Source organism: Cherax quadricarinatus, chromosome 81 (assembly GCF_038502225.1).
Source record: "Cherax quadricarinatus isolate ZL_2023a chromosome 81, ASM3850222v1, whole genome shotgun sequence".
Classification (NCBI taxonomy): Eukaryota; Metazoa; Arthropoda; class Malacostraca; order Decapoda; family Parastacidae; genus Cherax; species Cherax quadricarinatus.
In genome coordinates this window covers 8,587,066-8,604,697 of record NC_091372.1, presented here as the reverse complement: position 1 = coordinate 8,604,697, position 17,632 = coordinate 8,587,066, and the positions used below count along the sequence as shown (strand labels likewise).

At 40.9% G+C, this 17,632-nt stretch overlaps 1 protein-coding gene across 7 annotated transcripts in view; it reads right to left on the bottom strand.

The window, feature by feature from the left end:
- The window catches only part of LOC128699864 (probable E3 ubiquitin-protein ligase HERC1), a gene marked incomplete at its 5' end in the record, with an annotated part of 163,798 nt that overhangs the window by 120,866 nt on the left and 25,300 nt on the right, over positions 1-17,632 (bottom strand). For all 7 annotated transcript variants that reach the window (XM_070102322.1, XM_070102323.1, XM_070102324.1 and 4 more), the window contains 6 exon segments: positions 1,933-2,047; positions 4,952-5,112; positions 5,753-6,134; positions 6,897-7,044; positions 8,702-8,823; positions 15,773-15,913. In XM_070102322.1, coding sequence (XP_069958423.1) covers positions 1,933-2,047; positions 4,952-5,112; positions 5,753-6,134; positions 6,897-7,044; positions 8,702-8,823; positions 15,773-15,913 — 1,069 coding nt within the window.

Here is a 17,632-nt window from a genome sequence, read left to right as displayed (position 1 = left end):
GTGTGTGAAGGTAGAAAGTTGAAAGTGAACATAGAAAAGAGTAAGGTGATGAGGTTATCGAATGATTTAGATAAAGAAAAATTGGATATTAAACTGGAGAGGAGCAATATGGAAGAAGTGAATGTTTTCAGATATCTGGGAGTTGACATGTCAGTAGATGGATTTATGAAGGATGAGGTTTATCACAGAATTGATGAAGGAAAAAAGATAAGTGGTGTGTTGAGGTATATGTTTACCTGGAGTTTACCTGGAGAGAGTTCCGGGGGTCAACGCCCCCGCGGCCCGGTCTGTGACCAGGCCTCCTTAGGTCAGTGTCCCAGGATGCGACCCACACCAGTCGACTAACACCCAGGTACCCATTTTACTGATGGGGAACATAGACAACAGGTGGAAAGAAACACGTCCAATGTTTCTACTCTGGCTGGGAATCGAACCCAGGCCCTCACCGTGTGAAGCGAGAGCGTTAACCACCAGGCCACCAGACAAAAAACATTATCTATGAAGGCAAAGAAGGGAATGTATGAAAGTATGGTAGTACCAACACTCTTATATGGGTGTGAAGCTTGGGTGGTAAATGCTGCAGTGAGGAGACGGGTTGGAGGCAGAGGAGATATCCTGTCTAAGGGCAATGTGTGGTGTAAATATTATGCAGAAAATTCAGTGTGGAAATTAGGAGGTGTAGAGTTAATAAAAGTATTAGTCAGAGGGCTGAAGAGGGGTTGTTAAAGTGGTTTGATCAATTAGAGAATGGATCAAAGTAGAACAACATGGAGAGCGTGTAAATCTGTAGGGGAAGGAAGGCGGGGTAGGGGTCGTCCTTGAAAAGGTTGGAGGGAGGGGGTAAAGGAGGTGTTGTGGGTGAGGGGCTTGGGCTTCCAGCGTGCGTGAGCGTATTAGATAGGAGTGAATGGAGACAAATGGTATTTGGGACCTGATGAGCTGTTGGAGTGTGAGCAGGGTAATGTTTAGTGAAGAGATTCAGGGAAACCGGTTATTTTTATATAGCTGGACTTGAGTCCTGGAAATGGGAAGTACAATGCCTGCACTTTAAAGGAGGGGTTTGGGATATTGGCAGTTTGGACGGATATGTTGTGTATCTTTACACATATGTGCTTCTAAACTGTTGTAGTCTGAGCACCTCTGCAAAAACAGTAATTATGTGTGAGTGAGGTGAAAGTGTTGAATGATGATGAAGTATTTTCTTTTTGGGAATTTTCTGTCTTTTAGGGTCACCCTGCCTTGGTGGGAGATGGAAGACTTGAGAAAAAAAAAATGTATATATATACTCGCCTACATGTGGTTGCAGGGGTTAAGTCAACTCCTGGCCTTGTCTTTTTGCTGGCAAGTACATATACTAACACATACGTACAATAAGTACATATGTACTTACCAGCAAAGTGGCGAAGAATCCTTCCTCTGTAAGCCACACATGTCATGAGAGGCAACTGACATGCTGGTAGCAAAGGGCTAGTAACCCCTTCTCTTGTATGAACGTAAAAAGAAAAACTTGATGAAAGCGTTTCTCCATTTTCGGGTCACCCTGCCTCAGTGATTTTCTTTTTGGGAATTTTCTGTCTTTTAGGGTCACCCTGCCTTGGTGGGAGATGGAAGACTTGAGAAAAAAAAAATGTATATATATACTCGCCTACATGTGGTTGCAGGGGTTAAGTCAACTCCTGGCCTTGTCTTTTTGCTGGCAAGTACATATACTAGCACATACGTACAATAAGTACATATGTACTTACCAGCAAAGTGGCGAAGAATCCTTCCTCTGTAAGCCACGCATGTCATGAGAGGCAACTGACATGCTGGTAGCAAAGGGCTAGTAACCCCTTCTCTTGTATGAACGTAAAAAGAAAAACTTGATGAAAGCGTTTCTCCATTTTCGGGTCACCCTGCCTCAGTGATTTGCAAATGTCAGCTACACCTTACCTGTAGGTCTGGTAGGCACCATGAAAGATCTAATATCTATGCAGCCTCCTCGACGAAGAATTCCTGTGTTGGTTCGCCTTCCACTTAGGTCCTGAATATCAGTTCTGTCTATTAACTGTAAGAAAAACCAAATTTCAATTATATCTATTCTTCATTTATTCAGACTTCCTACAATAAATATATTCACCACTCACTATAAGCTAAGGCTGAAAATATTTTAAGGTAAGTAATGTGTTTAATGTATATGCAATTTTAGGCCTAGTTCTACTGCTTGCTCACTTAATATATGATAGTGTAAACATGTTATCAGGCTTTTATATGAATTTGAAAGTAAGAAGGCTGTTTCACTTTACAGCAATTTTCACTTTACAGCAGTAGCCTGAAACCTTTGATATACCTTTGATGAGTTTCAAGACTTACTACTGTAATAATGTTGGTAGAATTACCGACAATATGTAAAGTAAAAGGACACAAGTGCAACTAATGTGACATTTTATTGTGGCAACGTTTCGCTCTCCAGGAGCTTTATCAAGCCGTTACAAACAGTATATGGACACAGAGGGTACATATAAAGGCTCAGAGTGAGGTGCAATACTAGAGGTAGTAGTAGTGACACAAGTTGTAGTAGTAGTAGTAGTAATATAATATGGTAGAGCAATTAACTCGTACATGAGTAAAAGGATATAAAAGCTATTACTTGGGTGACATAAAAATAGGTTAGACAAATATAGACTGGATAGAGAAGGCCTGTTTCAGTGTTCACTCTCTGTAATGTGCTTTGTGTAGTATTAACAGGAGAGACTATGTGATGGCAGGGTTTACTGTTTTCAGGAGGATTCTTGCTAAGACTTCAGAGATGGTGAAGCTGCCTTTGTTTTGTTTAATTGTATTCGAAACAGTGATTAGTGCTGACTCGAGGCACTTGCGTCTGTGGAAATTAGTTTCTTTGATCACTAATTGGGCGTCCCTGAATTTCATGAGATGATTGGTGGAATTTTGGTGTTGTACACAGGCGTTGTTCGAGTTATCGTTCCTACATGCGTAAATGTGTTCATTGAGGCGGGTGTTGAGGTTTCTTGCTGTTACACCTAACATAAATCTTGTCACAGCCTCCGCAGGGTATAGTGTAAACCCCTGCATTGACTGGTTCGTGGTGCTTTGATTTTGTCCTGGTCAGATCCTTTACTGAAGTGCTGGAAGCGATGGCGACTCTGGTGTTAGCTTGTGAAAGTACTTTAGAAACATTCAGTGCAACCTGGCTGTTGGGAAGAATAATAACTTTGTTAGGAGTGGTGTTGGTGCGTGGAGAATTAATGATCTGAAGAGCTCTTTTCTTGCAGTCTTTGATGAAAAAGGAAGGAAAATGTAACTCAGTGAAGGTTCGGTGAATGTATGTACATTCCTCGTCAAGAAACTCAGGACTACAAATTCGGGACGCTCTTAGGAAAAACTTGATGATGATGCCTCTTTTGGTCTTAGTATCTTGACTGGAATAGAAGTGTGTGAGATCATTTTTATTGGTTGGTTTCCTATAAGCTTGAAATCTTAGGGTGTTGTCTACTTTGTGAATGAGGACGTCGAGGAAAGGTAGCTTGTCACTGGATTCTTCTTCTAGTGTAAACTGGATCATCGATTCAACTGCGTTGAGTCTTGCCTGAAGATTCCGTACATCAAAACATTTGGGAGTTATTATGAGGACGTCGTCCACGTAACATAACCAAGTGATGCTTAAAGGGATGATGTTGGTGAAGTGTTCGGACCCTAGGTGTTCCATGTATAAGTTGGCTAGGACGGCACTGATGGGGGGCCCCATTCCCATGCCGTAGGTTTGTTTGTAGAGCCTGTTATTGAAATAAAAACAGTTGAAATTAACAGAGTTCAATCAAGTCAACAAAATCTCCAGGAGGTAGAGGAAGATTAAGGTCCTGATTGACTTTGCGTCGTAACGGCTTGACAAAGCTCCTGGAGAGCAAAATGTTGCCACAATAAAATGTCACATTAGTTGCACTTGTGTCCTTTTACTTTACAAGCCTTACTACACTTGGAGCCCGGCCATGTGCCATGTGCCTCCCCACCCTTTAAGGTTAGGTTTTAAGGTTTAACCTTTAGCTCTCATGGTTTGTTTGTTGTGTACTTTAGGCACAAATAATGCATCATTAGGTTATCTGAGAGACATTCAAGTTACCCACTAGTTTGTAGTATTTGACCATTCCCCAGGATGCGACCCACAACATTAGACTAGCTCCCAGGTATCTTTTTACTGAAGGTTAACAGGGGCAGCGAGTGTAAGGAGACTTGCTCATATGTCTCGGCTTGCTGTATAACCGGGGCCCTCCTATACAGGGGTTGGACGTGAACAGCTGCTGAGTGAAGTGTCAAACTGTCGAATGACAATAATTAATTTAAATGCATTACATGTCCCTTTTTGTGCTATCTTCCAAGACAATAATGCACCAATTCACACCATTAGAGTTGTTTAAGATGGGCATGAAGAACATGAAGTGAAGTCAAACATTTGGATTGGTCCCCAAAGTTGCTGAATCCAAATACTATAGAGCATCTGTGGGGTCAGTTGGAACAGCAAGTCAGGTACCGATTTCCTCCACCATCATTTTTGGAAGAGTTAGAGCAAGTTCTTTTGAGGAATGACTCAAAATTCCCTGGATACTGTTTAAATGTTATATGAATCAACCTCTCAATGAACTGGTGCTGTTTCAGCTGCAAATGGAGGATCAACTCCATATTGAAAATAGTAAATGTTATAGAACAAGGTGTTCACAGTATTTTGTCCAACCCTTGTATCTGTCAACTTAATTTCCTTTCATGCAAACACCCCTGCCACAATTATGTAAACAACCCTGCCCCAATTAATTCAATTACTACATAAGGTCAACTACCTCACACTGCTTATAACACTGTACATTAATTAACAAAAGAACTGAAAATCAGTAAGGGTTTAATGTATAAGCATAAACAAATGGAAATTTTTCTTGCATAAACATTGCCTGATTTGTAATACCTGTGCAGCAACAGCTGCAGCTCCTGAAGCAGCTGCAGAGGAAGAGGTGTCCTCGTGAGAGCGTCTCCTCTCGCTGGTCTCACTAGCATCAATACAAGGATGCTCTAACATCCATGTAACCAACTGGTTGATCTGTGTTGCTGAAGGTTCACCTTTATGACCTGTTGGTAGAAAGTTCAATAAATGAGACCCCCCACACAGTGCATTTTTTTCCACCACAGTCATTTCCCACCAAGGAAGGGCAGCCAACGTTGGTGGGAATGACCAATGTAGCACATAAAAATATACAATGCACACAAAGAATGTAAAGGAGGACACTGTTCATACACCTCTAAAGATGGTGCCAGTTATCCTTCCCTAATACAATGTGAGGTACAAGCACCGAACATAATGAACAATGGCTCAAATGAAAGCCAACAAAAACATGGAACACCGAAAAAGAGGTGCTGCTGCATACACAGGGCCCTCCTGTACATGAAGATTGCTAGAATTTTTTTTTTCAACGTACTGGTCCTCTCCCACCAAGGCAGAGTGACTCAAAAAGATCACCTTATAAAGCTTCTCTTTTTCTTTAACAATTAGTAATAAATTTTTTTTAAGACTCCTGAGGCTGGACCCAACAATTCCAGCAAGAGAGATGCAAGTGTATTAACCTAGCTACATTTAAGTTCAAATATTAAAATTAATTCTAGAGAATCAATCTTAGGCAAGCAATGTTGTTATAGGTATTATCATACTGTTATTTTACAAAACATGCCAAATTATTAAGTATCAGCTAAGTACATAAAGCATAAAAATTACCTTGAGCAGAAATAGCCTTCTGGATATGTTTGAGGGTAAATCCCATTTCCAATAAAGGAGTGGCAACTGGTGGTGGTAGAGGTGGCAGAGGAGTTAGCGGAGGGGAGGGTGAATGACTCCTGGCCATGGGAGGAAGAGGAGCACTTTGTGGAGTCAACGGCCCAACTGAGCGCCCTCTTGGCGGATTCTGACTCGAGCGCGATGACTGAGATGTGTGGGAATAATGGGATGAACGCATCTCCCCTACTGGGTAAGTAGCAGGAGCACAAGGCACAGTGATGGGAAGGCCGAGGGATGGAATGGGACGCTTTGGGACTCGAACATCTGCACCAGCAGATTGTATGTCTGATGTGTTTTGTTGTCGATCTGTTGCTTCAGCAATCTGAGAAGTAATAATAATAGAGAAAAAAAAAATACAGAAATCAGAAAAACAATAGTTTTTCATTAAAACATATGAACAAGAAAATATTCAGAACATTTTTCTCATACTCAGAGATGACACTACATACGTAGCAGTCACGCTAGCCAATACTGTTTACCGAACAGAAAATATCTACATGAGGACTAACAAACTTAAGGCTGAAAGTTTACCAATGGATGGATAGGGGACACAAAGGTTGATAAAAAAAACCTATGGAATTTGTGCATGGGGCTCAACAACAATTAACCATCTCAGACCACTAATTACTCAACAAAAGGCTGCAGTTAGAATGATAACAAATTCTCACTACAGGCAGCACACTACCAATATTCAATACACTAAACCTACTCACCATACAAAACATCCATACTTATTACTGCACCTATTACATACATAGAACACTTAACTCTGATATTAACCCTCCCCTCAAACATCTCCTTGCCAACCTCAACAGAACACATGACCATAACACAAGGCACAGATCACTCTTTGATGTTCCTCATGTTCATCTCACACTATGCAAAAACTCAATGCACATTTTTTTTTTTTTTAAAAATGCATCAAAAATTTAATAGCAAGTATCATAGAATGAGGACCTTTACACATGGTACTCATTTTTGGATAAACTTTTACAATCACAAAAAATATCACTACAATTAGAGGCTTTATAAGAGCTGACTGTATATAATACATGCATCAACAAAGGGGTAAGAAAGTACTAACCTGCTCAGAAATGTTCTCCTCACTGGCCGTGAGGGCCATGATGCGAGACTGAGTGTCGGCCACACTCAGGCTGTCTTCAGCCCAGGCTCTCATACACATGTTGTGAAGCACAAGGTGTGACCGCTCCACCTCTGCTACACTCACTTGTCTGAAAAGCACCTCAGATTTAAACTTTTAAGATATTAGGTAGTTTGTAAAGGCTATAATTTAAATCAGAAGCAAGGGGCTAGTAACCCCTCTTTCCTGTATAAATTACTAAATGTAAAAAGAAAAAATTATGAAAGCGTTTCTTCTTTTTTGGGTTGCTATGCGTTGGTGGGAGACGTATAGTGTTGAAAAAAATTAAATCTTCCTTGCCTATTTATTATTTTATGAGGCCTGGTTACAGACCGGGCAGCGGGGGCACTGACCCCCAAAACCCCCTCCAAGTATACTCCTCCAGGAATATTTATGTGGAAGTGCTAGATCCACAAGTGTCAACAGCACCTGAGGAATGAGAAGTAATTAGGTTTAATCCAAGGAAGGTGCAAATAGTGCCAATTCCTTGGATTAAGAGCTCTTTGCCAGCATCAAGACAATCCTCCACTGAAAGGTTTCAACCCATTACAGTAATCTTATGTCCTCAATGTGTTTCTACTTTGACTTTCTACTTACACAGTATTTAAAGGAATTGATGTTCAATTCAGACAATCAAATTTGATGTTATTATTAATCTTTTCTATAGAGAAATACAAAAGGAATATAATTATTAATACAAAATGCTTAATTATTTCTTACCACAAAGGTCATCTCCCACCAAGGTAGGGGGATCTAAAGAAGGTAACACATTCACCATCATTCATTCAATAGCAGGAAAAACATTCACCATCATTCATTCAATAGCAGGAAAAACATTCACCATCATTCATTTAATAGCAGGAAAGACATTCACCATCATTCATTCAATAGCAGGAAAGACATTCACCATCATTCATTCAATAGCAGGAAAGACATTCACCATCATTCATTCAATAGCAGGAAAGACATTCACCATCATTCATTTAATAGCAGGAAAGACACTCACCATCATTCATTCAATAGCAGGAAAGACATTCACCATCATTCATTTAATAGCAGGAAAGACACTCACCATCATTCATTCAATAGCAGGAAAGACATTCACCATCATTCATTTAATAGCAGGAAAGACATTCACCATCATTCATTCAATAGCAGGAAAGACATTCACCATCATTCATTTAATAGCAGGAAAGACACTCACCATCATTCATTCAATAGCAGGAAAGACATTCACCATCATTCATTCAATAGCAGGGAAGACATTCACCATTATTCATTCAATAGCAGGAAAGACATTCACCATCATTCATTCAATAGCAGGAAAGACATTCACCATCATTCATTCAATAGCAGGAAAGACATTCACCATTATTCATTTAATAGCAGGAAAGACATTCACCATCATTCATTCAATAGCAGGAAAGACATTCACCATCATTCATTCAATAGCAGGAAAGACATTCACCATCATTCATTCAATAGCAGGAAAGACATTCACCATTATTCATTTAATAGCAGGGAAGACATTCACCATTATTCATTCAATAGCAGGAAAGACATTCACCATCATTCATTCAATAGCAGGAAAGACACTCGCCATCATTCAATATCACGAAACATGTTCATCATTCATTCGATAGTTTTCCTGGTAGAAGTGTGCAGGCACAACAATTTCCCTCCAAACTGCAACATCCCCAACCATCCTTCCAAGTTGTGTATCATCTACAAGCACACACGGTCCTCACCTCTTCAAAGGTTGAGGCTGCGTACAGGCCGACACCATACATCTCACCAGCACTCTTATAGCTGAGCGTATCTCATCTTCTTCATGCAGCAGGGACACTGAGCTCCCCTTCTCACCTCCATCCTGAAAAATTGATTAACTGCGTACACACAAAACCAACTTCATGGGGAAGCGGCAAAGAATCCTTCCTTCGCAAGCCAAGGTGAAAAAGTGTAATAAAATAATTAAGAAATTCTTTATTATTTTTATATTCATGAAGAAGTGCTAAACCCATTAAGGTCACTTATGTTGGAATTTTTGGCCCCGAGTAGAACCTAGTACTGCTTACTGCAATGCTTCTGTATTCTTATGCACTTGTGCCTGAAATTCCTTGCATAAACATGGGCTTTTTCCATGAGAGAAATCCATGCAACAAACATATCTTAGAAAATAATTTATAATTATTAAAATTATTATTACTGAACTGCCACTTCATATGTCCTTGTAGCCAGTGTGATGTGTTACCCATTTACCCTGCAACTGGTTTTACAGGCTCTTCTACCCTTACTGTCGTGTGGGGGTTCGGTAAGGAGATAAGAGGGTTGAAGGTAGACACACTTGTTGGATGGTAACACTATGTATTGTCAGACTGTGATGAGAGGTGGGAGCCCAGGCCTGCCGTGTTCTTGCCTGTTCGTAGGTGGTTCATCGAGTGAGAAAGAGGCAGCTCGTCACACTGACTCATGCTGTATCCCGTGAAGTCATACAGTCACTCGGCCTAATAGGGATCTTCCATATAAAGCACATGGATGGTACTATAATATGCTATACAACACATATAAGGGGATCAGCAACTATGCTGACATTACAGCCCAGCCCAGCCTAGGTCACGTTTCCCTTCTGACCAGGCTGTTTCCGCCAGCCACTCGCAGGCCCACATAGCCATCACAACCCAGCTGATCCAACACTCGTAGAACGAAGTTTTCCAGCTTCTTAATCCAGTATAACTGCACATACTACCACTATCAACTTTCTCACATTCCTGGGAATAAGTTTGTGACTGCTGCACAATTTCCCACATTACCAGCTAGATCTCTTTCAGTTCTCAATAGCAGATTTACCAACTGTCAGAGTAAGCAAACTCTTAAAGCCCTGATTACTATGCCACCAAATTGTTAGGCCCCTGATTACTATGCCACCAAATTGTTAGGGCTCTGACTACTAAGTCACCGAACTGTTAGGGCCCTGACTAAACCAAAATTGTTAGGGGCTTGACTATTGTGCCACCAAACTGTTAGGGCCCTGCCCTGACTACACCAAAATTGTTAGGGCCCTGGCTACTGTGCTACCAAATTGTTAGGACCCTGAATACTAAGCTCCAAAATTGTTAGGGCCCTGACTACCATACCGTGAGTCACACTCCTATCTATAATGGCTGAGAGAGTTAGAGCAAAGGAAGGGGTAGCAGTAAATGTTAAATGATCAGTTATGGAAGGAGAAAAGAGAATATGAATGTGTAAATTCAAGAATTATGTGGATTAAAGTAAAGGTTGGATGCGAGAAGTGGGTCATAATAAGCGTGTATGCACCTGGAGAAGAGAGGAATGCAGAGGAGAGAGAGAGATTTTGGGAGATGTTAAGTGAATGTATAGGAGCCTTTGAACCAAGTGAGAGAGTAATTGTGGTAGGGGACTTGAATGCTAAAGTAGGAGAAACTTTTAGAGAGGGTGTGGTAGGTAAGTTTGGGGTGCCAGGTGTAAATGATAATGGGAGCCCTTTGATTGAACTTTGTATAGAAAGGGGTTTAGTTATAGGTAATACATATTTTAAGAAAAAGAGGATAAATAAGTATACACGATATGATGTAGGGCGAAATGACAGTAGTTTGTTGGATTATGTATTGGTAGATAAAAGACTGTTGAGTAGACTTCAGGATGTACATGTTTATAGAGGGGCCACAGATATATCAGATCACTTTCTAGTTGTAGCTACACTGAGAGTAAAAGGTAGATGGGATACAAGGAGAATAGAAGCATCAGGGAAGAGAGAGGTGAAGGTTTATAAACTAAAAGAGGAGGCAGTTAGGGTAAGATATAAACAGCTATTGGAGGATAGATGGGCTAATGAGAGCATAGGCAATGGGGTCGAAGAGGTATGGGGTAGGTTTAAAAATGTAGTGTTAGAGTGTTCAGCAGAAGTTTGTGGTTACAGGAAAGTGGGTGCAGGAGGGAAGAGGAGCGATTGGTGGAATGATGATGTAAAGAGAGTAGTAAGGGAGAAAAAGTTAGCATATGAGAAGTTTTTACAAAGTAGAAGTGATGCAAGGAGGGAAGAGTATATGGAGAAAAAGAGAGAAGTTAAGAGAGTGGTGAAGCAATGTAAAAAGAGAGCAAATGAGAGAGTGGGTGAGATGTTATCAACAAATTTTGTTGAAAATAAGAAAAAGTTTTGGAGTGAGATTAACAAGTTAAGAAAGCCTAGAGAACAAATGGATTTGTCAGTTAAAAATAGGAGAGGAGAGTTATTAAATGGAGAGTTAGAGGTATTGGGAAGATGGAAGGAATATTTTGAGGAATTGTTAAATGTTGATGAAGATAGGGAAGCTGTGATTTCGTGTATAGGGCAAGGAGGAATAACATCTTGTAGGAGTGAGGAAGAGCCAGTTGTGAGTGTGGGGGAAGTTCGTGAGGCAGTAGGTAAAATGAAAGGGGGTAAGGCAGCCGGGATTGATGGGATAAAGATAGAAATGTTAAAAGCAGGTGGGGATATAGTTTTGGAGTGGTTGGTGCAATTATTTAATAAATGTATGGAAGAAGGTAAGGTACCTAGGGATTGGCAGAGAGCATGCATAGTTCCTTTGTATAAAGGCAAAGGGGATAAAAGAGAGTGCAAAAATTATAGGGGGATAAGTCTGTTGAGTGTACCTGGTAAAGTGTATGGTAGAGTTATAATTGAAAGAATTAAGAGTAAGACGGAGAATAGGATAGCAGATGAACAAGGAGGCTTTAGAAAAGGTAGGGGGTGTGTGGACCAGGTGTTTACAGTGAAACATATAAGTGAACAGTATTTAGATAAGGCTAAAGAGGTCTTTGTGGCATTTATGGATTTGGAAAAGGCGTATGACAGGGTGGATAGGGGGGCAATGTGGCAGATGTTGCAAGTGTATGGTGTAGGAGGTAGGTTACTGAAAGCAGTGAAGAGTTTTTACGAGGATAGTGAGGCTCAAGTTAGAGTATGTAGGAAAGAGGGAAATTTTTTCCCAGTAAAAGTAGGCCTTAGACAAGGATGTGTGATGTCACCGTGGTTGTTTAATATATTTATAGATGGGGTTGTAAGAGAAGTAAATGCGAGGGTCTTGGCAAGAGGCGTGGAGTTAAAAGATAAAGAATCACACACAAAGTGGGAGTTGTCACAGCTGCTCTTTGCTGATGACACTGTGCTCTTGGGAGATTCTGAAGAGAAGTTGCAGAGATTGGTGGATGAATTTGGTAGGGTGTGCAAAAGAAGAAAATTAAAGGTGAATACAGGAAAGAGTAAGGTTATGAGGATAACAAAAAGATTAGGTGATGAAAGATTGAATATCAGATTGGAGGGAGAGAGTATGGAGGAGGTGAACGTATTCAGATATTTGGGAGTGGACGTGTCAGCAGATGGGTCTATGAAAGATGAGGTGAATCATAGAATTGATGAGGGAAAAAGAGTGAGTGGTGCACTTAGGAGTCTGTGGAGACAAAGAACTTTGTCCTTGGAGGCAAAGAGGGGAATGTATGAGAGTATAGTTTTACCAACGCTCTTATATGGGTGTGAAGCGTGGGTGATGAATGTTGCAGCGAGGAGAAGGCTGGAGGCAGTGGAGATGTCATGTCTGAGGGCAATGTGTGGTGTGAATATAATGCAGAGAATTCGTAGTTTGGAAGTTAGGAGGAGGTGCGGGATTACCAAAACTGTTGTCCAGAGGGCTGAGGAAGGGTTGTTGAGGTGGTTCGGACATGTAGAGAGAATGGAGCGAAACAGAATGACTTCAAGAGTGTATCAGTCTGTAGTGGAAGGAAGGCGGGGTAGGGGTCGGCCTAGGAAGGGTTGGAGGGAGGGGGTAAAGGAGGTTTTGTGTGCGAGGGGCTTGGACTTCCAGCAGGCATGCGTGAGCGTGTTTGATAGGAGTGAATGGAGACAAATGGTTTTTAATACTTGACGTGCTGTTGGAGTGTGAGCAAAGTAACATTTATGAAGGGATTCAGGGAAACCGGCAGGCCGGACTTGAGTCCTGGAGATGGGAAGTACAGTGCCTGCACTCTGAAGGAGGGGTGTTAATGTTGCAGTTTAAAAACTGTAGTGTAAAGCACCCTTCTGGCAAGACAGTGATGGAGTGAATGATGGTGAAAGTTTTTCTTTTTCGGGCCACCCTGCCTTGGTGGGAATCGGCCGGTGTGATAATAAAAAATAAAATAGTTTGTGGTTATGCATATTTATTTGCAATTATACAAACTATTTCAGTTCTGAAATCAAAATGACTCGCAAAATCGTTATGACACAATTGCAAACAAACCATACCACGGGCGGGATTGAACCCGCGGGTTCAATCCCGCCCGTGGTATGGTCTGAAATCAAAATGCTGTTCTCATATTTTGCCTAATCAATTTGCATGGCAACACTGTAGCAGTGGGCCAGCAGCAGTCATACAATCAATAATAAACCCAGCTTCCATGGCATCATTGTAGCAGTGGGCCAGCAGCAGTCATACAATCAATAATACACCCAGCTTCCATGGTATCATTGTAGCAGTGAGCCAGCAGCAGCCAAACAATAATACACCCAGCTTGCATGGCATCAATGTAGCAGTGGGCCAACAGTAGTCATACAATCAATAATACACCCAGCTTGCATGGCATCATTGTAGCAGTGGGCCAGCAGCAGTCATACAATCAATAATACACCCAGCTTGCATGGCATCATTGTAGCAGTGGGCCAGCAGCAGTCATACAATCAATAATACACCCAGCTTGCATGGCATCATTGTAGCAGTAGGCCAACAGTAGTCATACAATCAATAATACACCCAGCTTGCATGGCATCATTGTAGCAGTGGGCCAGCAGCAGTCATACAATCAATAATACACCCAGCTTGCATGGCATCATTGTAGCAGTAGGCCAGCAGCAGTCATACAATCAATAATACACCCAGCTTGCATGGCATCATTGTAGCAGTGGGCCAGCAGCAGTCATACAATCAATAATAAACCCAGCTTGCATGGCATCATTGTAGCAGTGGGCCAGCAGCAGTCTTACAATCAATAATACACCCAGCTTGCATGGCATCATTGTAACAGTGGGCCAGCAGTAGTCATACAATCAATAATACACCCAGTTTGCATGGCATCATTGTAGCAGTGGGCCAGTAGTAGTCATACAATCAATAATACACCCAGTTTGCATGGCATCATTGTAGCAGTGGGCCAGCAGTAGTCATACAATCAATAATACACCCAGCTTGCATGGCAATATGGTAGCAGTGGGCCAGTAGCAGTCATACAATCAATAATACACCTAGCTTGCATGGCATCATTGTAGCAGTGGGCCAGCAGCAGTCATACAATCAATAATACACCTAGCTTGCATGGCATCATTGTAGCAGTGGGCCAGCAGCAGTCATACAATCAATAATACACCTAGACTGCAATCATATAATCAATTACACATTGTGATCTAATGATAAAATTTACTTTCATCTAGTGCAACAGCTGGCAATAACAAGGGCACCTAAATGCTGTTTTGAAGAATCCCATTCCATAAGTGCTGTATGATCCTTAAATGTTTGGTGCTCACTAAACCTCATCATTAACTCCTTTCTCATAAGTGCAGGTTATTTGTGCATTGTTCATCACGGTATCATGTCAAACGTGTATAAATTTGTAATGGAGGGAAGGCGGGGTAGGGGTAGGCTTAGAAAAGGTTAGAGGGAGGGGGTAAAGTAGGTTTTGTGTGCGAGGGGCTTGGACTTCCAGCAGGCATGCATGAGCGTGCTAGATAGAAGCAGATGGAGACAAATGGTTTTTAGGACTTGACGTGCTGTTAGGAGTTTTTTTTTTTTTTTTTTTAATTCAGGGAAACCGGCAGGCCGGACCTGAGTCCTGGAGATGGGAAGTACAGTGTCTGCACTCTGAAGGAGGGGTGTTAATGCTGCAGTTTTATAACTGTAGTGTAAGTGCACCTCTGGCAAAACAGTGATGGAGTGAATGATGGTGAAAGTTTTTCTTTTTCAGGCCACCTTACCTTTGTGGGAAATGGCTGATTTTTTTTTTTTTTTTTTTTCAACAAGTCGGCCGTCTCCCACCGAGGCAGGGTGACCCAAAAAAAGAAAGAAAATCCCCAAAAAGAAAATACTTTCATCATCATTCAACACCTTCACCACACTCGCACATTATCACTGTTTTTGCAGAGGTGCTCAGAATACAACAGCTTAGAAGCATACACATATAAAGATACACAACATATCCCTCCAAACTGCCAATATCCCAAACCCCTCCTTTAAAGTGCAGGCATTGTACTTCCCATTTCCAGGACTCAAGTAATCTTCAAAGTAAAGGTAACTGAACTATCTTGGGAAACTTTTACCCAAGTTTACTTCCTTGATGATCAAACAGAAATATACTAGAATAACCTATGAATGTAGGAATAAAAATCAATTAATAGTGAGAATTGTTGTGACACCTGAGAAAGAGGACACTTGTGTACAGTTCAGGACATTTTATTAAAAGAAATATTTCACCATTAATGACTTCAGATGTTTAATGAAAAATGTTTCACCATGAATGGTTCATCAGTGCTAATAATAAATGAAACATTTCCCTTAATAAATGTCTTGAATTGTACACAAGTGTCCTCTTCAACATTTTGCTAGTATCTCAATACCATTTACAACAATGTTGTAAATGGTATGGAGATTCCTTGCACCTGGAGCCCTTTCATCAGCATCAAGGCCCTTGAAGGGCCCTCAAAGTTAAACACACAACAAGGAGCCAAAGAATGTAAGGAGAAAGATTACAAGACAACATGCATTGTTGTGTGGTGCCCAATGTTTGATTCCCATACGCACCTTTTCCTGCACTGCCTTCGGTACCAGCAGCATCTCGGCATAACACGGACAATTCATGATGGCACATATGGCTCGCAGACTGGCACTCTGCAAAAAAGCCAGCCGCAAAGCCATGCCTTCTTCTTGGCTTAAATCTCCAGTCTGCAATAAAATAAAATCTCAATTTACACATCTACAGCATAATCCTGAAAATATTTATAATTAAGGACCAGTAAGTTGCCAGATTTATTCTTTTCCTTTCATCAGAAAACTGAGGCAATTTACTGATTTAATACAAATAAAAACTTATTTAGTTGTAGCTATAGTTAGAGTAAGAGGTAGATGGGAAAAGAGGAAGGTGGCAACAACAAGTAGGAGGGAGGTGAAAGTGTATAAACTAAGGGAGGAGGAAGTTCGGGTGAGATATAAGCAACTATTGGCAGAAAGGTGGGCTAGTGCAAAGATGAGTAGTGGGGGGGTTGAAGAGGGTTGGAATAGTTTTAAAAATGCAGTATTAGAATGTGGGGCAGAAGTTTGTGGTTATGGGAGGGTGGGGGCAGGAGGAAAGAGGAGTGATTGGTGGAATGATGAAGTAAAGGGTGTGATAAAAGAGAAAAAGGTAGCTTATGAGAGGTTTTTACAAAGCAGAAGTGTTATAAGAAGAGCAGAGTATATGGAGAGTAAAAGAAAGGTAAAGAGAGTGGTGAGAGAGTGCAAAAGGAGAGCAGATGATAGAGTGGGAGAGGCACTGTCAAGAAATTTTAATGAAAATAAGAAAAAATTTTGGAGTGAGTTAAACAAGTTAAGAAAGCCTAGGGAAAATATGGATTTGTCAGTTAAAAACAGAGTAGGGGAGTTAGTAGATGGGGAGTGGGAGGTATTAGGTAGATGGCGAGAATATTTTGAGGAACTTTTAAATGTTAAGGAAGAAAGGGAGGCGGTAATTTCATGCACTGGCCAGGGAGGTATACCATCTTTTAGGAGTGAAGAAGAGCAGAATGTAAGTGTGGTGGAGGTACGTGAGGCATTACGTAGAATGAAAGGGGGTAAAGCAGCTGGAACTGATGGGATCATGACAGAAATGTTAAAAGCAGGGGAGGATATAGTGTTGGAGTGGTTGGTACTTTTGTTTAATAAATGTATGAAAGAGGGGAAGGTACCTAGGGATTCGCAGAGAGCATGTATAGTCCCTTTATATAAAGGGAAAAGGGACAAAAGAGACTGTAAAAATTAAAGAGGAATAAGTTCACTGAGTACACCAGGAAAAGTGTATGGTAGGGTTATAATTGAAAGAATTAGAGGTAAGACAGAATGTAGGATTGCGGATGAGCAAGGAGGTTTCAGAGTGGGTAGGGGATGTGTAGATCAAGTGTTTACATTGAAGCATATATGTGAACAGTATTTAGATAAAGGTAGGGAAGTTTTTATTGCATTTATGGATTTAGAAAAGGCATATGATAGAGTGGATAGAGGAGCAATGTGGCAGATGTTGCAAGTATATGGAATAGGTGGTAAGTTATTAAATGCTGTAAAGAGTTTTTATGAGGATAGTGAGGCTCAGGTTAGGGTGTGTAGAAGAGAGGGAGACTACTTCCCGGTAAAAGTAGGTCTTAGACAGGGATGTGTAATGTCACCATGGTTAATATATTTATAGATGGGGTTGTAAAGGAAGTAAATGCTAGGGTGTTCGGGAGAGGGGTGGGATTAAATTTTGGGGAATCAAATTCAAAATGGGAATTGACACAGTTACTTTTTGCTGATGATACTGTGCTTATTGGAGATTCTAAAGAAAAATTGCAAAGGTTAGTGGATGAGTTTGGGAATGTGTGTAAAGGTAGAAAGTTGAAAGTGAACATAGAAAAGAGTAAGGTAATGAGGGTA